This window comes from Podarcis gaigeae (genome assembly GCF_964106915.1).
Source record: "Podarcis gaigeae genome assembly, chromosome: 6".
NCBI lineage: Eukaryota > Metazoa > Chordata > Lepidosauria > Squamata > Lacertidae > Podarcis > Podarcis gaigeae.
The window spans coordinates 64,657,835-64,680,736 of NC_139682.1; the positions used below are offsets into that span (position 1 = coordinate 64,657,835).

At 40.7% G+C, this 22,902-nt stretch overlaps 1 protein-coding gene across 13 annotated transcripts in view; it reads right to left on the bottom strand.

Annotated features, from left to right (window-relative positions):
- LRRIQ3 (leucine rich repeats and IQ motif containing 3) overlaps positions 1-22,902 on the bottom strand; it is a 48,584-nt gene that overhangs the window by 20,300 nt on the left and 5,382 nt on the right. For 11 of the 13 annotated variants that reach the window (XR_014565325.1, XR_014565326.1, XM_083743063.1 and 8 more), the window contains exons 2-5: positions 18,970-19,270; positions 17,886-18,209; positions 16,180-16,313; positions 9,010-9,163 (exon numbers count right to left, since the gene is read on the bottom strand). Coding sequence is in view for 11 of the 13 variants with exons in the window: in XM_083743063.1 (XP_083599189.1) it covers positions 9,010-9,163; positions 16,180-16,313; positions 17,886-18,209; positions 18,970-19,233 (876 nt within the window). In the remaining 2 variants the exon portion in view is untranslated. Of the gene's footprint in view, positions 1-9,009; positions 9,164-16,179; positions 16,314-17,885; positions 18,210-18,969; positions 19,271-20,646; positions 20,783-20,979; positions 21,030-22,902 lie in introns of those variants that run through there. The other 2 variants (XM_083743065.1, XM_083743061.1) reach the window with 2 other exon arrangements.

Here is a 22,902-nt window from a genome sequence, read left to right on the forward strand (position 1 = left end):
AATATCTGAAGGACTATTGTATTTAATATTATTTGAGCTAATACAGACTCTTGCAGCTATTATGTACTTCACGGATATTTACTGGAATTCAACTTGCATTCACCTACTATGAAATATGTAAAAGGGCTGTCAAATGCCAGTATTTCTACATTACTTGTATGACCAAATACAATGTGCCAGTCCTAGACCATTGAGAGGATTTGGTTATACCTATGAAAGTTAAATTCATAAGAAATGTTTTGTCTCAATCCAGTGAGACAAATCCATGAGCACAAGCAAGGTGGTTTTTAAAATCTACAAATACTCCACAGAATGGAAACTTCATGAAACATTAGAAAGGCAGACCCAGAATTTAACAAGGCATGGCTGCAAAAACAAAACACCTGCACCCTGCTGCCCACCATGTGTTGTCGACTACAAGTCCCATCAGCCCCAGCCAGTATAGCCAATAGTCAAGGATGATGTGAGTTGTAGTCCAAAGCATCTGTGGTCAAGCTAGGTAAGGTAAAGGTACCCCTGCCCGTACGGGCCAGTCGTGTCCGACTCTAGGGTTGCGTGCTCATCTCGCTCTAGAGGCCGTGAGCCGGCGGCATCTGAAGACACTTCCAGGTCACGTGGCCAGCGTGACAAAGCTGCTCTGGCAAGCCAGCACCAGCGCAGCACACGGAAACACCGTTTACCTTTCCCGCTATACAGCGGTACCTATTTATCTACTTGCACTTAAGAGTGCTTTCGAACTGCTAGGTGGGCAGGAGCTGGGACCGAACGACGGGAGCTCACCCCGCCGTGGGGTTTCGAACCGCCGACCATACGATTGGCAAGTCCTAGGCACTGAGGTTTTACCCACAGCGCCACCAGCGTCACCGTGGTCAAGCTAACCTAGTCCAATAATGTTGGCATTTGTCTTACCAGCTGAAGCCTGTAAAAGCAACTTCTAGCCCCCAAGGCTAGTGACAAATCTGGATAAAGGACCACCCTAAAGCTCTGAACTAGCTCCTTTGGAGGAAGTGAAGACCCATTCAGAACAGGCGACTGATCAATTTCTCTGACACAAGAATCACTCACCCAAAGATCCCAAGGATTCAAATCAGCTTATTTCTCCTCATCCAGCCCACCTCTGCATCCAGACCCAGTCCAGGGCCTGCACAGTCTCTCCTAATCCAGATGTTATACAGAAATAGAGATGAGTGTGGTGACACCTGGCCCCAAAATTCCCTAATGAATGACTTTAAATAGGTGTTAAACATTGGAAGATAGAATAACCTTTTGCTATCAAAGGGTTAAAGGGTAGCAGAAACGCTCTAATCACTGAGCAGCTGGAGGTCATTAGGCTTCCAGGAACATGAGTTTGTATAAATAGTCTCCTGTGTGTTTGTTCCCCTCCCTTTCTCCCCTTTTTGGGCGTGTTTGCTGAGATGTGTGGTTCTTCGCCAGGGTTGTTTTTTGTTTTTGTAAATAAACCTTATCTTTGAGTTACAAACCGCATGCTCCAAGACTCCTCTTTGAAAAGATACTGCCTCTCCTGCTCTTCAACTGCTGTGCGAAATACTCTGCTGTAGTGGGACTTGTGACGATGGAAGCGCACTGGGCATTTACATTAAACTAATTAAAGTTTAATGGGACAGGTTATGGATGTTTGTACGTCAAGAAGGAGCTAAGGAGTGCAGTTCAGAGTGATTTATGCAAGGACTGGAGCGAAGTCAGAAGCAGTTGCCGACAACGAAAGCTTTCAAAGCAGCTTGAGTCCTGCAATGTGCCTAGAAAAGTTTTAAACAGGCACTGAGCAGTTTGTACTCGCTGGAAGACATCTTATTCTTCAAGGAGCCACCTCAGCAGCTGGGAAACGGTCTACAGGTGTGTGAGTATCGTTCCTATGCCCCAGGGAGGATGGCAGAGTCCCAGGAAAGTTTTTCTGTCCCGTTTACGCGACTCAATGGGAAAAATTGGCAAGATTGGAAGGCTAGAGTAAGGGTTTGGTTGCAAGCAAAAGAGTTGTGGGGTTGTACTGAAGCACCGCCTTTACAGGCAGCTGCAGACGCGTCTGCAGAAGACAAAGCAGTAGCAGCAGCTTCACAGAAACGTGACAGGAAAGCCCAAGGTCTACTAGTTTTGGCAGTGGGACCAGAGCAAATGCCTTACGTTTCTGAGTTAAAGAACACGCATGAGGTCTGGACGGTTCTGCAGCGGCTAAATTCCAGAAACACTGCGGGGGCCAAGATCCATGCTACAAGATGTTTGTTTGATTTACGTCTCCAACCGGGAGCGTGTGTGAAAGAACATATTGCCAAAATGGTGTCTGCCTTTAATCAACTAAGACAGCTGGGCATTCCTTTCTCTATGGAGCAGCAGTCATACATATTGTTGTCTTCTCTTGATAAAAGCTATGAGACTCTAGCTCTAACTTTGGAAGCTATGCCTTCAACTGAATTAACCCTTGAATACATTTCATCTCGGCTTGCAGATGAACAGGATAAAAGGCAAAGAGAAAGAGGTTTGTCTTCAAAGGGGAGTTATGCTGTGCCTAAGAGTGTTGATGCTGAGTTTGAGCACACAGTAAATGCTTTTGCAGCTAGACACTGTTTTCGCTGTGGTTCCCCTTCCCATTTAATTAGGAATTGCACACGTGAACCTGGTCAAGACAGCACCAAGGCCGTTACCCCTAGTTACCAGACAAGGAGTTCCAGGGGACGTCGAAGAAGAGGAGGAGGTCGTGGCTACTCCCACAGCACACAGCACATGGCTTCAGTAATGGCGTTGATGCAAGGGCGTGGCCAAGGCAGCAATCTACGCTGGTTGATCGACAGTGGTGCATCTCACCACCTGGTGGCGCCATCTAGTGTCCGTTTGCAGAATTGCAGACATTTGCAAACCCTTAAAGTTGTGACAATGGCAGATTCAACTAAACGTTCCTTAGAGACCGTAGGCACAGTGTTCTTGAAATGTTTGCAAACAGAAATTGATGCCTACGTGCTAAAGGGAATGAAGGGGTGTATTTTGTCTGTGTCAGAACTAGATAGAAATGGGTTTAAAACTGTGTTTGAAAATGGGGTTTGCACTATTTCAAAGAATAACGTATCTCTTTTGCAGGTGGAATGCAGAGATGGGTTATATTATTTTGAGACAAGTCCAGATGAAGTTGAACAGGTTCATGCTGGTTGTGTGAACTCACCTACCCATAATTCTTGTGTCCATTTATGGCACCGCCGTCTGGGACATATTAATTTTCAGTATGTTAAAAGGCAACCAGAATTATCAGAAGGGTGCAAAATGAACAAATGTACTAAGTATTTGGATTGTACTGCATGCAAAAGGGCGAAGGTTCATAGATGCAGCTATCCCAGTTCAGATAGGAAATCTGACAAAGTATTCCAACTTGTGCATATGGACCTATGTGGCCCAATGCCTGTTGCTAGCATGGGAGGTTCGAGGTATGCACTGTGTCTCTCGGATGACAAAACAAAGGTTACATGGTTTTTTCCTCTCAAAACAAAAGCAGATACTGCAGAAACAGTTAAAAATTGGGTTCATGCAGTAGAACTTGAATTTGGTACTAGAGTACTTGCTTTTCAGACAGACAGAGGGTCAGAATTTACCGGGTCTGTGTTGCAGAATTTCTTTAAGAAAAAGGGAATTAAGCATCGTCTGTCTACACCTTATTCCCCCCAAGAAGGAGGCGTGGCCGAACGTAAAAACAGGGTTCTGCAAGAGTTGGCAAACTCTATGTTGTTTGATGCTAAACTCCCTCAAAGTTACTGGGCGGAAGCCTGGCAGGCGGCTACTCATATTCTGAACCGAGTATATAATTCGGTAATTGCCACTACCCCATATTTTGCTTTATATGGGAAGAAGCCCAAAATTAATTACTTTCGGGTGTTTGGATGTCCAGCCTATGTACTTATCCCAAAAGCGTTAAGGAAAAAGGGAGGTCCAAGGGCTAGGAAACTCATCTTTTGTGGGTACGAACCACACGCCAAATCTTGGAGGTTCGTGAACCCAAATGGGGATACTACAAGAGTGGTCCTCAGTAGGAGCGCTGAATTTTGTGAGCAGTCCGGATGGACTCACTTACACGGTAACCCTGACATTTTGAGAGATGATTTAGGCATTTATGCTGAGAATGAAAGTCCAGAGAGTAGTGAGCCAGAAGAGGATGGTGCACATGGTTCAGATGCAGATTCTGACCAGGCACAAGGTTCTTCTCCTAAGGTAGAAAAGCCAGAATCTAGGAGTATTCCAACATCGCCAGTCAGTAGGCCTAGCAGACAGCAAAAGCGAAGCAGGTCGCCTGCAACACCAAGCCCAAGGGAGGTATCTAAACGGAGGTCTTTATCCCTAGGGGCGCGTCCAGGTATAAAGTCTGAGACAGATTCTGACAGCCAACGGTCAGAGGGGGCACAAGAGGAACAATTGCGCAGGTCAAATCGTGCCACAAAGGGCAAGCCGCCAGAGCGGTTTAAGGTGACAAGTGTATACGTAAATATGGCACAGTGTGAGCCAGATAGCTATATGGATGTACAACAGCTTCCAAGCTCAGAAGCCGTTAAGTGGCAGGAAGCAATGGAAAAAGAGATGGCTTCAATGAAGTCTCTCGGTGTGTTTACAAGTACAGAGCTTCCGAAAGGGCAACAAGCTGTAGGTTGTCGATGGGTATATCGTTTAAAGCCCACAACTACTGAGGAGTTGCAATATAAAGCCCGACTAGTTGCAAAAGGGTTTTCGCAGCGCAAAGGTGTTCACTATTCTCAAATCTATGCCCCAACTTCAAGATCGGAGTCATTAAGAATGCTTTTAGCCTCTTCAGCTAAGAAGGGAAATAAGCTGTTTCATTTTGATGTCAATGTGGCTTATTTAAATGCAGACTTACAGGAGGAAGTCTATATGACACCACCACCGGGTTTTGAAGGAGACAAGCCAAACCAGGTCTGGCGCCTACACAAATCCATTTATGGGTTGAAACAGTCCGCCCGTAATTGGAATTCCTGCTTAAACGATGCTCTAGAGAGCATGGGGTTCAGAAAGAGTGCAGCAGATGTGTGTCTTTATCTAAAAGGCTCGGGATGTGAACAAGAAGCAGTTTTGATATTTGTTGACGATTTATTATACAGTGGAAAGGATGATAAACTTGCACAACAATTTGCCACAAAGCTTGGAGAAAGGTTTCAGATAAAATCACTAGGCAATGTATCTGTTTATCTAGGAGTTAAAATTCAGCAAGATGAAAATGGGAACTATTGGCTCAGCCAAGAAGCTAAGATCCAGCAATTGCTGGAAAGGTTTAAAATGGACAACTGTGCTGGTGTTAAAACCCCAATGGAGTTAAGTTACACAAAGGATGCTCAAGCCGAGCAACAGACAGAGTTCAGTAATCCCGGGGTTTACCAGTCAGCGATAGGCAGTCTACTCCACATTGCACAGTGGACTCGGCCCGATATAACATATGCTGTCAACATGCTGTGTAGACAAGCTGAAAAACCATCAATGCATGCTTGGCAAGGAGTAAAAAGAGTTTTAAGGTATCTCCAAACTACCAAAAGGTTTCGCTTAAAACTATCAGCAGAGGGCAGCACACAACTTGAATGTTGGGCCGACAGCAGTTGGGCAGATGCTGGACCAGATAGAAAATCAGTGTCAGGAATGGCGATAAAATTTGGAAATGCACTGATTGGTTGGAGATCAAGAAAGCAGTCACTTATAGCTTTAAGTTCAACTGAATCTGAGTTCAATGCATTATCAGATGTATGTAGAGAACTGGAATTTTATAAGCAACTGGTACAAGAATTGTTTGGAGAATGTTCCCTACCTATCAGAGTGTGGGAAGACAATCAACCTTGTATTAAACTAGCTAAATCAGGTCAATTCAAGGCCCACACAAAACACTTGGATATCCGTTATCAAAATGTATGCCAAAGTGTAAAACAAGGTTTAATTGAACTAAAGTATTGTCCAAGCCAAGAAAATCTCGCAGACGGTTTTACGAAAGCTTTGGGTCCGCAATCTCATAAATGTTTCTGTTCAGGTTTAAATTTGAATTAAGGTTGGTACAGCTCAGTGTTACGAGCGAGAGGGGGTGTTGCTATCAAAGGGTTAAAGGGTAGCAGAAACGCTCTAATCACTGAGCAGCTGGAGGTCATTAGGCTTCCAGGAACATGAGTTTGTATAAATAGTCTCCTGTGTGTTTGTTCCCCTCCCTTTCTCCCCTTTTTGGGCGTGTTTGCTGAGATGTGTGGTTCTTCGCCAGGGTTGTTTTTTGTTTTTGTAAATAAACCTTATCTTTGAGTTACAAACCGCATGCTCCAAGACTCCTCTTTGAAAAGATACTGCCTCTCCTGCTCTTCAACTGCTGTGCGAAATACTCTGCTGTAGTGGGACTTGTGACGATGGAAGCGCACTGGGCATTTACATTAAACTAATTAAAGTTTAATGGGACATGCAGCACCCCATGACACAACTGTGCAAATTTTATTGTGAGATTTCTACTAGGGCAAGCTTTTAATAAGAGGAAACTGTCTTCCTCAGTAGCTTAGTGCTTAAGGAAAGACGGGGGGGGGGGGGAGCGTGGAGAGCAAATTCCTAACAGAGTTATGGAGAGGCATACTTCTGAATTGTATGCTCACGCAATGATGCCTGCATATTGGAGCCACAGGCCACCATCACACAAAGTGGAAGCAGATGTTGCCCACCCTATCAGAAACCATTTCATGTCAATTTAAAATATATCATTGCAATTCCTAGCGATGGAACAAGCCATTTTCTTTTGTTACATCCACTCTAACACAGATTGCAGCCACATTGCTTTAATAATATTTGCTCTTATTTTTCGGATGTAATTTAGACATATCAATGTTGAAATTCGTTCTGCTAGTTTCTCCAAACAGACTGCTAGTATTTGTTTTGAAAAAAGCAAATAAAAGGAAGGAATTAAGACTTAAGAAAATAATATAAAACGCTTGTATATGCTTTTTTTTTTAATCGACTTTGTATGATTGCTTCTGGTAGTTCAAAACTCTCATTTTGTCTATTTTTTAAAAAATAAATAATTTAAATACAGTATATTTTTTCACTGACTACTAAGCAAACTGCAGTTCACAGACCATCAAATTCTGCAGAAAACCCTTCGCAGAGTATTTAGATTCATTATGCAACATATTTAATCATATTTGAAAAACATGAAATGATCAAGTATATAGGATTAGATATAAATGTATATTTCCTTACACCAAAGAATTAATTAATTAATTAAAACTCTTTATTTTCAGATTGGTGAGCTGGCTTTAATGGTGACCTCAACAAGGTGATTCCAACTTCAAGGGATGCAAGACAGGGATATCTGCTAGCCTCCCTCACTTTTCCCCCTTCAATTTTCATATAAATAATATTACCCCAGATCTTCAAGGGCCTCAGCACTTTTCTCCTACAATTCTTAGCCACAAGCTTTATGAGACATTTTCTCAGAGACCTTGAATTATTTTGTGAAAAGGAATTCCTTAGCTTGAGTTATGCTGAAACTAAGATGGTTTGTCTGCTAAAGTTCACACCTACATAAGTGGAAATAGACTGTATAAATATAGAACAGATTAAGAATTGTAAGCGTCTGAGAATTCAGTTCAATCAGAACTATACCTGGTCAGGGCATTTGGATTCCATAAGGCTCTCAACCCTACAAGTAATCATAGCCATATTTACCTTTACTCGCTACTGAGGTGGTAACTTGGTACCCCCTGCACTTAAGATTTTTGGGGGAAAGGTAATCCCACAAGCGGTATATGGTGCAGAAGTGTGGGATTGGGAAGATGCTGTCAAACTGGTTACCCTTCAAAACTGCTTTCTGAGGTCATTATTGGGATCCCATTGTCATGGTGAAATTTGTACAGTAATACCTCATGTTACGTCCGCTTCACGTTACGTTCTTTAAGGTTACGTCCCGCAGTGACCCGGAAGTACCGGAAAGGGTTACTTCCGGTTTTGCCGCTCGCGCACAGACACGCAAAATGATGTCACGCACATGCACAGAAGCGGCGAATCGCAACCAGCGTGCGCCACTGTGGGTTGTGTTCTTTTCATGTTGTGAACCGGATTCCGGAACGGATCCCGTTCGCAACCAGAGGTACCACTGTACTTAATTTGAATCTTCCAGGATTCCCACTGCCTTACTTCTGTACTGCTAAATATAACATCATATACCAGATACAATGTTGCCCAAAATGTGTCATTTGGAGCACATTTCTAATAGATCTGTACAAGGTGTACAGAATTTACAAGTGTAAATTCCTTATAATCAAATATGGACAAATTTCCCAGGGTTCTACTGATTTTCCTTGGATCCACAGAATGATTCTTGCTGCTAAATGTAAAATGCAGATTCTCTCCTATAGTTTTTGATAGAGCTGTATGCAACTCATGGCCCTGATGGAGAAGGAAAAGGGTGTCTGTCAGGCCAACCCACACCAGGCCAAGCTGGGTACCATCTACCCAGCCTGGATCTGGTTCCAAATTAGTTCAGGGGGAGGGATCATGCTTAATTAATTGTTTAAAACCTCAATTAAACATACAGCAGGCAGGGAGCATGAGGGAAGGAGGCATTGCCTCCCCACTCACAACTAAGGGGGTGCAAGTCTGTGGGTTGCTGCATTGCAAGTGGCTTTCCTTCAGCAGCAAGATTGATGCCTCTACAATAATCCTGCAGGATGGTGCTTTAGGCAAGAGGCATCAGGTAAGCGGGAAAGTGGGGCATCATTTGGCTCCTACCATCTCCTGGGACGATGCAGTTTTTGGCCAAGTATGTCTCAGCCTTTCAATAGGGTTTTCCAACATGATGCCTGCCTCTCCTTTCTGCTTGATGCCTAACAGTCCTGGATCACTCTGGACCACCCAACCCGACCTGCAGCGATCCGTAACTATCTCAATCCAACTCAGGCGACACCTAAATCCTGCCGAATATGCCTAGTTTGCCTCGGGAAAATATGATGCACAACCCTAGCTTCCAAATTAATATATAAATAGCACACTTACTGTGATTCCAGGGGCACGCGTTTTGACCTCCGCACGCTGTTCCATCTTAGTCAAAGCTGTCTGCTTCACATCCCTATCAGATCCTAAAGGTGGTAGCTTTAGTCCACCTCTCATGTAACGTTTATATCGCAGAACATCTTGCATAGGAACCAGGCTGTAAGAAACAAAGGTTTGGCAAATTTATTTTAAGGAGGTGAAAACTCAAAGCAAGGTAGTGATGATAAACACAGCTCTTATTTTGCCTTAATTATTTTAAAGTATTTTCCAAAGCATTATCCATGCTGTTGACAAATAAAGTGTATGTTGCATCAAAATGTGACTGACAGAACACTGAGATCAAATTCCTTAATTTTAATTTCATCATCTCATTCATCTTCCCAGTATTGGAAGTATGCCCCCACGATCTTTAATGGGAATTTCTCCCAGGTAGGTGTGGATAGGATTGCAATCTCTGTCACTATATGTATATTACTGAATTTGCTGAAACTTGTCACAGATACATGTGATATATGTGAACAAAATCTCTGATAAAGCCCTGTAGAGACGCTGAAAAAAGGAATAGGAAAAGTGTGGTTAGCTGTCTAAAATTAAAGAAAAGCTGAAAGGATCACTGTATTCAAGCTTAGCTTAAATTTAATGTGGGTTTTCTCCATCAGGAAACAGGCTATGAGAGTACACATGACTCACAAGAGCACAAAATACTGCTGTACCAAGTTATGATAGCTGAATGCTACTTGCTTGTGAAAGGAAAGGAGGTGGAGCCCGTCACCTTCTTCAAACATGCATTTAGTGGTATGAAGAAGGAGGAGACTACAATTAGGATTATGCCTGAAGATCTATGGATTGGACTATGCAGTTTTAAAGAAGGAAAGGGATGTATATTTTCAAACACAGCAAAACACATTTTACTATGATCAGAGAGAATAAGAGTGCAGTCTTATGCATGTTTACTCTTAAGTCAGTCTCACTAAATTCAATGGGTCTTATTCTCAAGAAAGTGTGCACTGAATTGCAGGCTGAATTTAAAAAATGCTGCTATTCTCTCCTAAGCATACTATGTGACAATGAAAACATCAGTTCTAACTGTGATTGGAGTACCCTGGGAAAATAATTCGCTGTGATTAACACTAGGTATGTCAATCAAAATGAAAGGTCCCTACATATCTCTACACATATCGCCTCTCAAGCTGAAAGCTGGACATTTTGCCAGTCAGATTGGTTTCACTTTATCAGAGAGAAAAAAGATGGCCATGCATTTTCCGGACAGAGAAGGCTACAGAGTGACTCAGAAACTTATGAAGTTTTGGTGCCTGTGGGGCAGCTCAATCGGTGGAGCACAAGACTCTTAAACTCAAGTAGGGTTACCTGGTGGGGGTAGAAGCAAAGTTCTTGAGCTTTTTTCAGTTCTGCTCAAAGTTGTTGAGCTTTCCTCCCAGACATTTAAGTGATTTCTGCCCGGGCACTATTTCCGACGGCCGAATCTCCTCTATGTCTGGGAAATTCTGAACACATGGTGACCCTAACTCAAGTTCATGGGTTCAAGCCATGTGTTGGGCAAAGGATTCCTGCACTGCATGGGGTTGGGCTAGAAGACCCTTATGGTCCCTTCCAACTCCATGGTTTTAAAACAAAAATGGGGGTAAATCTTAGGGAAAACAATTTGAAAATGATCTTCAAAGTTCATGGAGCTGGTCAAGGTAATTACTTAACAACTAGAAAGAGTTAAGCATATAATTTTTATAATGTAACATCCAGTCCCTTTTAAAAAAGATTGACAAAACATTATCCACAGAGGGCTTCATATTAACATAATAATGAAATTATTTTGAAGACATTGGAGAGGCACTGACATTTTTAGTATTATATACTAGAGGCTATTAATAACCTGTAAAATGCATAAGCATGAAGGAGAAATATGTAAGGTGTATGCTCTGAACATCTATTAGCAGAATGCAACTATGCTATGGTGTGTTTAGGCATTAAGAAGACTTAATCTCTTCCTGAAAAATTATTAAGTCTTTGTAGCCCCTTCTTAGCATTTTCTTTCTAGAATACTAAGAAGCTTGTGCATAAAATTCTGAAAAAGCAAGTACACATGCAAGTTCTTTTGCAAATGACTTTTATAAGTCCTGCATCCAATCCAAACTCTACATTTTTATGTTAGCCGGTTAAATCAATGTTCAAACCTTTGAGATTCACTTCTCCTCCAGCCTTCAATATGGGAACAATAATATATAGACAACAATTTACAGGGCTGCTGAAAAGTGTGTGAAGTGTTTTGAACACTCTAAATACTATGTATTGTTATTTATTATAGCTCTCAACTTCATTCTTAGCTAGTTGATATAGAATTGAGTAACTTGAGATGATGCCTGAACTTATTCTGATGGATATCACAGTGTACTGAGAGTCAATTTTCAAATGTCCTTTCCCATCACTTATTTATTTAACCTTAGCCCAAGGGCTAGCAAGTAGTATCAGAAACTTTTACTTAGAGAAGACCTCTGACAGGGTCATAATAATCTAACAGCTATACATCTTCTAAGGAGTCCTCTGCAGCCAAGCTCCAATGGACTCAAATGCAACTACTGCTATTCCTGAAAAGCTAGTTTTCACAAATTAGTAGAGTTTATATGAGTATTCCACTATCATATGTACCAAAAAGATCCAGCTTATAAGAAATTGTTACTTGGATCTTAAAACACTTGTTTTGGTGTATATGCCTGCAAAGCCATTGAAATCTTCCTAACATCCCACTGTTGAAAGACATTCAAGTTTGTATTTCTATTAAACTTTTCAACAGCACACAGGTTTTCTGTGGATGCATACCATGGTGCCAATATGTTTATGTTTCATATTCGGTGCACTCTCTCTTCAAAATACATTTGGCTCAGAGAAGACGCATTTTGTAGACTTTTCATTAGTTGAAAAAAAAAGGAAAATTGTCACTTCCCCAAAGAAAACTTGACCTGTCTGCCAAAATGATGCAGAGTCTGTCACTCTTCATCAGAGTAACAGCTTGACAAGATTATCTTTAAAGTAGCTTTCACTTTTCATGCCAAATGGTTGTGTGTATCAAAACAAAGATGGCTGTCAATATTCAGTGTTGCTTTAAGCGACAAGATATGTAGATAGATAGCACAAATCCATAGACCTCAGGTGTGCTCTGAGTCTCCAAAGAAGAAAAACAAACAAAACTTTAGAACTACAGAGATGCTACAGTGCTAAGCAGTGCTGTCCCACAATAGGACATATTTCACTTTGTCCCATCACAGCATTTCTAATTCTCCCTTTGCTCTACTGTTTTTTTCTCTTCCAACCAATCAGTCCTCTTCCATAACTACCACTGCTTCTTCACTTCCTCCTACTGGCCAGTTTAAAGGCCCCTAGGGATTATCATAGTCCTACCATTACTTTCCCCTCCTCCTCTGGGGAGGAGTTCCAGCATGTGTCAGTCCTTGCATGTGACTGAAAGTGGGAGGAAAGGAGATTCAAGAGACTGCTCCTACAGAAGAGCCTTACAGTGGACTTCATCATTCACTTCCTCGATCAGCCAAGAAACGGCTCTTGAACTGCTCAAATGAGCTACCTGCAGCTCCTGAGCTAGTTGGGCTTTTCAGTCCGTACAAATGACCAGTCAACCCAACATGGTATGAGAATCATTGATCTAAACTGACAACCTTTCAATTGCTACTCAGCACAAGATGCTGGAATTGATGGAGAGTGTTTTGACAGATGTGGTTTGCTTGCTTGCTGAATGCTTCACAGAACACCATCTGTGTACAAATAATACAAAGGCACAAGTCAGTGCTTTTCATCTTAGAAATTATGATGCTAAGCATGAATTTAACATCATCTGGTGTGGGGTGTAGTGCACCCACGACATGAATGCAGAATACCCTGGAGAATATACTTTCTTTCAGATATCACACTGAAAAGACCAAAGAAAACTTTTAACATCTGAAATATGTCCGTTAGTCATTCACATCACTTAGGCACGTGCATTTACAGCAACAAAGTGTGTGAACTTTTACTATGCATATTGTTCCCCATCATGTATACTAATGCACTTCTGCTGCAGCCACTCTAGGTAGCATAATACTTCTAAAAGTTTCACTTCCTGCAGAAGTTTGGGCTGTGTGTTTGCACACACAACGGAGAACACCAAGCATATTAAGAACCTAAGTCTTGTCATGGCAAGCACACGTACAAAGGTGTCCTCAGCTCCAGTTATGCTAGTATTTTGCTGCTCTCTTCCCTGGACATGTTTGTGCAATTTGGCAACTCTGCTCACAGAAGCTGAATACTGGATTTATAAGGTAGCATCAATTCTTAAATTCCTTGATTGAAATATTATGTGAAAAGATTGCAAGTGCACAGCAGTGTGTGTATCATAAAGAGATTAAGCACAGTCATATTTGAGGGGGGAAATCCCTCAGCCACCTTAAACAGTTAAGTTAGTTACAGTCCACACCATTTCAGATTTTAAAGAATATTCTTTGTCTCTCTAGAAATCAAGAGAATTTGCCACCCAGTGAAAAGTGTTCATTTCAAAGAAAATGTGGCCCTGATTCGTCCAACACTAGAACTCTGCTAGTTCACAGCGTCGGCACAACGTCTACAACAGCAACAGGGAAAACCAAACGGCAATTGTTCTCCAGCTGTTATTAAAGAGTAAAATTTGAGAATAAGAACAAATGCAACCTGTAACAAACACTTGCAGCGTGGAGTGTTAACTTTTCCAATCAATCACTATACACTAGCAGTACAGTGGTACCTCGGTTTAAGAACAGTCCTGTTTAAGAACGATTTGGTTTACAAACTCTGCAAAACCGGAAGTAGTGTCCCAGTTTGAGAACTTTACCAAACGGAATCCGAATGGTGGAAGGGCACCGGCAGCAGGAGGCCTCATTAGAGAAAGCGCGCCTTAGTTTAAGAACAGCTTCAGTTTAAGAACGGACCTCCGGAATGGATTAAGTTCGTAAACCAGGGTACCACTGTATAAGCTTTTACAGTATGCATTGCTGCAGCTTACACATCTTTAAAATGTGAAATTTTAAAGTGAAATCTATTGCTGTTATTCCACTAGCTGTTGACCCAGTGGAGGCATCAGTTGATGTAAGAGAAGGGGACGTAAATTCTGCCCATTCTTCCTTCTACCTGTGACCCTAAAATCTTTTACAAAGTATTGGGGGATCCTGCAGAACAGCCTGTGATGGGGAAGGGAGCTGCAATGTGCTCCATACTGCAATATTACAACATCTAATAGGTTCCTTAAAATTCTGTGTGTAGACTACATAAAAGGAAAAAAGTTAATGCCAGTGACACTTATTTCTGGAATATTATAGAGTGCAGCTATTCAGCTCTGACAAAATTGTCTAAATGATCAATTGTTTCTGTGCATATGTTAATCTACGCTTTAGCTGTAGAATGCCACTGTTGATTAATTCTATATTTATTTGCCTTTGATGCCTTGCTATGTGTTTATAATCTGTTTTGCAATGTCCTATATATGTTTCCTCACACCGAATATCACTTTCATGCACACATCTGAATGACAGCATATTTTTTTAATAATTAGAGGTTATAAAACTGGGAACCACTACAAGCTTGTGATAATTAGATGAAATAAACCCTCCATGATGGGAAAAACATTTTTTCAAAAGCTTTTCATATTCCAAAATTGTCACACAATCCAAGTGTTTGCAATAATGTACGATATTCTTACAACGTTCAGTGACATCATTTAAGCTATTATGGAAGACTGTGAAGGCAATGGCGTGTTAAGTTATCAAATACTGTGCAAATATTTAAGGTTCAATAACATTTTTTTTTTCCATTCAAGGAGAATAAAGAGTCAGGAGTTTCTGCTGCTTTTGCAACACCACAAAGTTAAAAAACAGAAGGCACAAAATGTTTTAGATTACCTATAGCCTGCTTCTGTCCACACAGTTCCAAATAATATAGTGGCCACACAGAAACTAATGAAATAGAAACTAATGAACAAAAACGTATGTTTCTGGAATATCTACTTCTCACAGGCCCATATAAGAACAGCGTAAATAACTGGGCCTGATGAACATTTACTGTTCCCAATCCTAATCCTGCGGAAAGCCATCTAATTAGATTTTAATTTGATCCTGACTTGTTTTTTAGGAGGTAATTTAATTATGGTTTGATTTTATACCAATGTTATATATTTGATGTTAGCCACCCTGAGCCCAGTCTCGGCCAGGAAGAGCGGGATACAAATAAAAGTTTATTATTATTAAAATGACTTGAAAAATTACTAAAAATTATGTTGTGAGTTTCCATGGATTCCAGCTCCAGTGTCAGTATTACTATCACAACCAGGAGCCAGAATTTATAAGAACTTACAAGATATAATTGGAACTTAGGCCTATGTAGAAAACAGAGTACCAGCTATGCTCAAGGCTCAGCATCACATAGGAAGCTCTGTATAAATATAAACGCATTTTTTATCCCTACATACACTTACAGCCAAGAACTCTGTACAATATGTCTTTCCCATCTGAAAAACAAAGATCAGTTTATACAATGAAAGGTCCAGTGTTCAGACCAGAAGCCAAATATATTAAGACAAAAAGGGGTTAGAATGCTGTCATATATACCAAACACTTTCCCAGCTCGATGTCACAAACTATATGGGTGCACCAGCAAGAAGACATTACTTCTGTGTTGTAGCAAGAAGACTGCTGCAAATGTTTAGAATCAGAGTGGCAGTGGATTTTTTTATGACATAACCCCCAGATATACTGGATGCAATAGTCCAAAAACTATTAAAATTAGTGTATGCTTTGCCATGGGTCTTTTACTGAGAAGTGGATTGCACACTCTTGCTCCCCAAATTACTGAAATAATGCATGACTGAGAAACCACTTGACAGATCAAGGAAGCAGCAACTCTGCCCCTTTAGTTATGAGCCATCTGCTGAACAGTTTCCCTACGTACAACATTTTTAAAATTAAACTGTCCCAACATATAACTACACCCAAACATCCATTTCGAGAAAGCTTGTAATGTCTGCTATGTTGCATTGCAGACATATTTATTTGTGTACAGTAAAATGGCTGAAAAGTCAGCTTAAATTAGCTACTCTGCCCTGCATGAAAACAGCTCCTGATTAAAACTAAGCAAAAATAGACTTACCACAATACTTTTCTAATTAAATATCCTCTTATCCATTTCTGAATAATCAGGACTGGCGAATGAAAAGATAGGATGTAATTGATTTTGGAAATTATCTTTTTTACCATTTCCATTTCTTCCTGAAATGTAGTTTCCTACAAACAACAAATAATGAGGATTTTCTGTAAACATACATGAAAACTTATTTCCCCCCAAAAAAATAAACAAATCATGCACTTTTCTAATTTTATGTTATGGATCAGGCATACAGGCCAACACTTGCCCCCTTAGTTTTCACCAGTAAATATTATATTTCATACCTGATAAGGAACTGTCTTTATTTGAAGCTTGGTAATTGAGCTCACAAAAGACCATAAATCCCCCTATGATTGGATCGGAAAGAAACAGCATTCATCCTTTCTGGAGAGTTCTCCACACCCCCGCTTTACATTTAGTAGTTAGCCAGTGAGGACAAGCATCACATTGCTGCCCCCACCAGCAGAAAAGCAGACCGGGGGCAGGGATAATCATGTGACGGGTGCTGCCAGGGCTAAAGCTTCCAAATGTTACAGTAGAATCATAGAATTGTGGAGTTGGAGTCATCTAGTCCAGGCATCCCCAAACTCGGCCCTCCAGATGTTTTGGGACTACAATTTCCATCATCCCTGACCACTGGTCCTGTTAGCTAGAGATGATGGGATTTGTAGTCCAAACCATCTGGAGGGCCGAGTCTGGGGATGCCTGATCTAGTCCAATCCCCTGTAGGGATGCTATTGTGGGCCCCAGTTTAATACCCTACATTTCTATCGGTTCTCTCACTCAGGTTTCTTACTGTGCCATGTGAAACGGGTCTGACTTACCAGGACCAAAGGACCCAGAAAGGGGTCCTAGAAGCAGATCTTACCATTCAAAGCACATCAGTCCAAGCATATTTCTTTTGTAAACTAAGTGGTTTCAGCCAGCCTTGGATTTAACAACTTGCCTGCTTTCCACAGGTGAGTAGGAATTCCATACAGGTGAGTGAGCATCATTCCTTCTCCACCAGTTGGATTTGTTTCCATTCTGGCTACAGAGGAAGGGAAGACAATTCTCTTGCCTCTGTCCCTTCCCCGCCAGCCTGTTTTGCAGAAGGCATTTCATTTTTGCTAGTCTGAAACAAAGCTAACTTCATGTATTTCCATGCCAGATGTTAAAGAGGGGGCTCTTTTGAAGCCAGAACCGAGGCACATGCTACTAGCATCTTAGCAGGCTAGTAAAAAGAAAAATGCAGCCTAGTCACATTTTGTAGGTATATTTTCAATGTTGGCTTCAATGAAGGAAGGCAATGTTTTTACATTTGGAACATTTCACTGAGCCAAGGAAAGAATCAAAATTGTGTAACTAAACAAAGACATGAATTCTAGTCCTAGCACCTGTGAAACCATTGTGTCTCCCATCTCTAAATGTTTCTGTTAATTCAAAACAGATAAAAATTCAGATGCTTTAAATTTATGAAAACATTCATTATTTTTAGGATTATCTGATGAACAATAATTGTAACTGCAAGCCATGATGATTTGCCACAATAATGAATACTTGCACACAGGGTTCCTGGCAGGCAAAGAACTTGGAATGCTCCATTGTGCTTGCTGGATTTCAGCTAATGGCTACAGATTATGATGACATACTTGAAGCTTACTATTCCTATGAAGGCATGCCTTAAAACAAACAACAACTAGATAACTTACCTTTCCAGAAGTAGGGCAAAAATCAATATAAAAGCTAGGTGTAAAGGGTTTATATTTTTCAGGAAGCCTCCAATCTTCTATTATTTCCTCATCAGAAATAACATAGTAGTCCAGTGCCTTGAGTGAAAAGATGCTGTTAACAACAATATGCCTATATGCGATTTTCAGGCACAGGGGAGTGTTGAACAAGGTGAGAGCGATCAGATTAGGGCAGAAAGATAACGAATGCACATCTTCCAGTGCTGAAATGCTGTTATTATGAAGATACAGAAGTTGCAGTCCTGCCATGTTTACCCAAAACATTGGGCCCGGAAGCTCTTCTATCTGAAACAGAATTGAAACACAATTTTGAAAGAAAGGAGAAAAAGGTAAATACATTGTGGAAAATGTAGTGTAAGTAACCCGTCAAACCAAAATTGCTTCCTCAGCCAAGGAAGTCAATGATCACCTGCATATTTTTATTTATATATCAAAGACAACACTCCCGATCCCGAGATGCATGTGTGCTATGATGTGTGATTGAGATTCCCCCATTCACTTCAATAGGAGGGAGCAACGCAGTATCCTTTGGAGCAAGAGAACATGAGAATCTCAACTGAGTGCTTCAAAAGTAAAAGGTAAAATTCCAGCCTTCGGGGGGGGGGGGGGAATGTTGTGGAAAATAAGCAAACACTCCAAGTGGAAACTGGAATACTTTTCCCACCCAACTCCCACCATCATGAAAATGCTGACATCATTTTGGGCTCTTAATATCAACATTTCAGGATACAACTTATAGTTCTTCAGACAGCTAATTTCATACATTAGGTATTGTGAGAAATACAATTTTGGCAATGTTGAGAAGGCCACATTTCTATTGCAATAATGACTGGAAGAAACAGAGGATGTGGGGTTTAGCTCTCTCGCCAGCCCCACCTCTCACAGACAAACAAACACTCTCTATTGTTAGAATAAAAAATACTAAACGGTGGAAGCTCCTGCAGCATAAATTAAGCCTACGCCAAGAACCTACAGGAACAAATACAAAAAATGGCTAGTTTCCCCAAACCATACTTTGTATGTTAATTTTTAAAAATTTGCTCACCTGGTTGTTATGAAGATCCAGTTTAATTAAATTAGTGCAAGACTCAAGTGCATCAATATTCACAATGAAATTTCCAGACAAATCACATATTTTAAGTGAAACACAATACTGCATCTCTTTTAGATTGCATAAATACTGAGTGCGTATCCTGACCATAACGAGATTTCGCAGCTTCTTTGCATCTTTTTGATCGGCGGTTTGCCCATATTGGAGTAGCAGACTTTCAGAAGCAGAGACAAGGTATTTTGTAAATTCCTCCTCCATGGTTGTTGATCTCTTTTACAGTTTATCCATGAGATATCTGGGGGGGGGGGAGAGATTACACAGTAGGTTCCATTTATTCAGCTTTCAAAAGAAAAACTTCAAGTACCCTAAGGAAATATCCAGCTGGTTGTGACAACACCCCCTGCTCTATTAAAGGACTAACAGCGACAGGGAAGGCAGGCCGGAAGAAAGAAATCTAACAGACTATTTGAAAACATGTAAGCAAGTGCAAAAATTCTGCTGTTTTTTCCATGTTATCACAATAACAGAAAACACTAAGGAACTGTGTCAATAAAAATGGATAATGTAATGAAAACAAAAACAGTGTACCTATAAGCTGGAAAGCATAGAGGCAAACACAATGAATTGTACTCTAGGTCAAAGTGTTTTCTAGAAACAGTGCAAGACCTTTATATTCAGGGGGAAAACAATTAGGGACTAGTCATCAACAAGATCTTTTGTTTGTTCAATGAAAGTGTCATTTAAATATTTATTGTTATGATGTTTAACTGAATCTCCAAGTATAGGATAAGTGTGTATGTGTGAACAGAGATGTACACACACATAAACACATATGGAGAAAGAAAGACTAAAGTGGAATTGGAGTCAACATACAGGTATGCACTACTAATGCGAATTGCTTATGATGTGACTTATCAGTGAAAACTGCTTGATCAACATGACATATCCCCTTGTCTCCAATGCTGCTCCACATCACCTGACTGTAAAAGTACGTCCTTCCTCCAACTCGGCTGCTACTCAGGGATATCAGCCATTTCCTGCAGCATAACTTTGGCCAATGCTAGAAAACCTGCAATATCTACACTGAACTAGTAGCTTCTTAAAGCTCAAGATGGCTATTCCGTCTCCTTCAGAGAATACTCCCATCATGCATTAAAAGGTAAATGAGGATGTAACAGAACCGCAAGTTCGGTAGAAAGCAGCCTGAATTTTCTACTGGGCTTGGAGTTGATCAAATCCCTGATCAGGGGAAAGCTGGGGGAAATAAGCTACACTATAGATTGAAATTTAGCTGCTTTTAGTATGTATGTTGAAAATAGTAATAAAAAATACTTTTAAAAAACTATCTTGTACAATGAGCACCATTACTGAACTGGCTAAGGAATGAAAAACAGATACTTGTACCCTATAATCCAACCTATATTTGTGCCGGCAAAATTCCACTGAGGTCACTGGAGATCTGCCAGAAAACTAATTTATGATTTCTTCAGCCTTAACTGAGCAAGAGATAAATTAAATGAGGCTATATTTTAAATTAATTTTTGGAGACGCACCTCATATAAGTCTGCTTTGTCATGGTTTAAAGAGATGTCAAATTAATATTTACTGGATTAGTGAAGAAATTTCAGAAATATATTACTTTTATTTTTAAAGTAAGGAGACCATCAGCACCTTTAATTTCTGCCCTTATTTTAAGGGATGGATAAAGTAATCTTTTTGTTAGGACCAAAACCAGGGTTTCATGTACTTTTTGTGTGATTTCATACAGAGGCTTCTGCCTTATTTTTAAGACTTCTTTTATTGCAGGATTTGTGCATGGTGAGACCATATCAGAGGGCACGACTGCTTCATTTCCTTTCATTTGCACTTTGTACTTTTATAATCCACCGAAGACTAGATTTGATCCAACTCTTAAAATTAAAAAGAAAGAATAGAGCAAAAGTATCTGACAGGAGCCACAACATTATAAAACGAGCAATGATATAGAAAGAGATCTCCACACACATTTATACATCAAGAAGATCTCGACGAATATCAAGATTGCCAACGCATCCCTGCAAGGACATTTCACTTGCATCAAATAAAACGAACTCATATGCTCGCATAGCACTTAGTACTGAAAATGCTTGTGGAGACATGAAAGTATATAAGCCAGTTTAGCAGAACAAGCAAGCCAGGTAGAACGTGGCTCGTGGCTCATTTTTCCTTTGGCCGTTTGTAAAAAAAGAAAGAAAGAATATAACGGAGCCCATTTGCTAGAAAGGAGTCAAACCAACTGACCAACGGCAAATCTGTAAAGGAAGAAATGGTTTAAAAAGCATTTTCAAGAGCCAACCTAAGAAGAACCTGCTAGATCAGGCCTGATTTAGTACAGCATCTTGTTCTCTCAGTGGCGAACTAAATACCTATGAGAAGCCTGTCCCCTCTTGTGGTTTCCAGCAAGGGGTGTTCAGAAGCACACTGCTTTCAACACGGAAGGCAGAACATAGCCATCATGGCTAGTAGCTGCTGAAAGCCTTACCCTCCATGAATTTGTTTAGTCCTCTTTTAAAGCCACCTGTCACTATTCCTAGATGAACAGAGGAAGCAGTCGCCTCCAGGCAACTCAACATTGCTGCTGTTTACAGTGAGTGGCCTTCTTCACCACTGTGAACCCTGAAAAGGCCTGATCCCTGTTTTCTGCCTGACCCATTTCCACTCAGCCTGGGACGGCATAGCTTCTGAAGACATAGGCTGCTCCTGCTGCTGAAGGGGCCTAGAATGCATTTCAAAGTTTAGAGAAATGTTAATATGGATGTTTTTGTTAACTTGCAAATGCGGATGTGAAATACTGTGTTTATGGAATGTAGCTTATATATTTATGACTGTGTTTGTTTTGATTTGTTGACTGTTTTTGTTAGCTGCTTTGAAATTATTTGGAAAAGGAGCGTGCAAGTAAATGTGATGATTTATTAGTAGCAATAGAGATGACTCCTACGGACCTTTAAATTCTAGATTTAAACCACTTCTTCCTTTACAGACTTGCCACTGAACCATTAGTTTTTCCAGCCCATCAGGGCTTCCCTCATCACCAAGAGCCATATTCTGTGTGGCCTGTATGCGAAGTCCCATACCTCCCAGAGGGGGCTATTTCTCCTGCGTTCAGCATCATGTTTCCTCTTTGTTACCCCATCGCTAAAACAAGTATAATCTCGTTTGCCATTGTGTTGCATAATGATTGCTTAAAGCAAGAAGAGTATAAGTCTTTAAATAAGCAAACTATGTATTTCAGGGGTGCAAGAAAATAATAATAAAACCGTCACCCTTAGCTGCTACCCCTCACCTATGGAATCACTATTCCACTGTCACTGAACAGAACTTCACACATACACATGGTGGTAAGTTGCGATTCCTGGCTTTTGGGGAGGGGTGTTGTTGCTGTTAAAATTAGAATATTATTACTAGTAATATTGTCATTATTAGTTCGAATTATTTTCTACCCTTCACCAGGGCATATTACCATATTTTTTTAAAAATACAACATTAAAATAAATTAAAACAAATTACAGAATACGGTAGGTCCTAAAACATATATCTCGAGTGTCAAAGCCCAGGGTAAAGAGGTGAATGTTGAAAACTGCATAAGAAAATTGCAAGAAGCAATTGCAAGAGTCTATAAATATCAGCTTGGCTTCCTAGCCAAGCCTCTGTCCCTCTTGGTACTAACTTCATCCCCATCTTTGATAAGCAGAGGGCTTGGGGAAGAGACATGTGCAAGAATGAGCATAAGGAACCGTGGAAATGCTCACGGCTTTTCCCCTTCAGGAAGCTTTTCAGGGCATGTTTTTTTCTTCCCTGTTTCTATTCCTGTAATGGCGGGGCGGGGGTTGAATCCCACATCTACCTTCTGTGATCTCAAAAGCACAAAGGGTTTGAGAAAGAAGCACC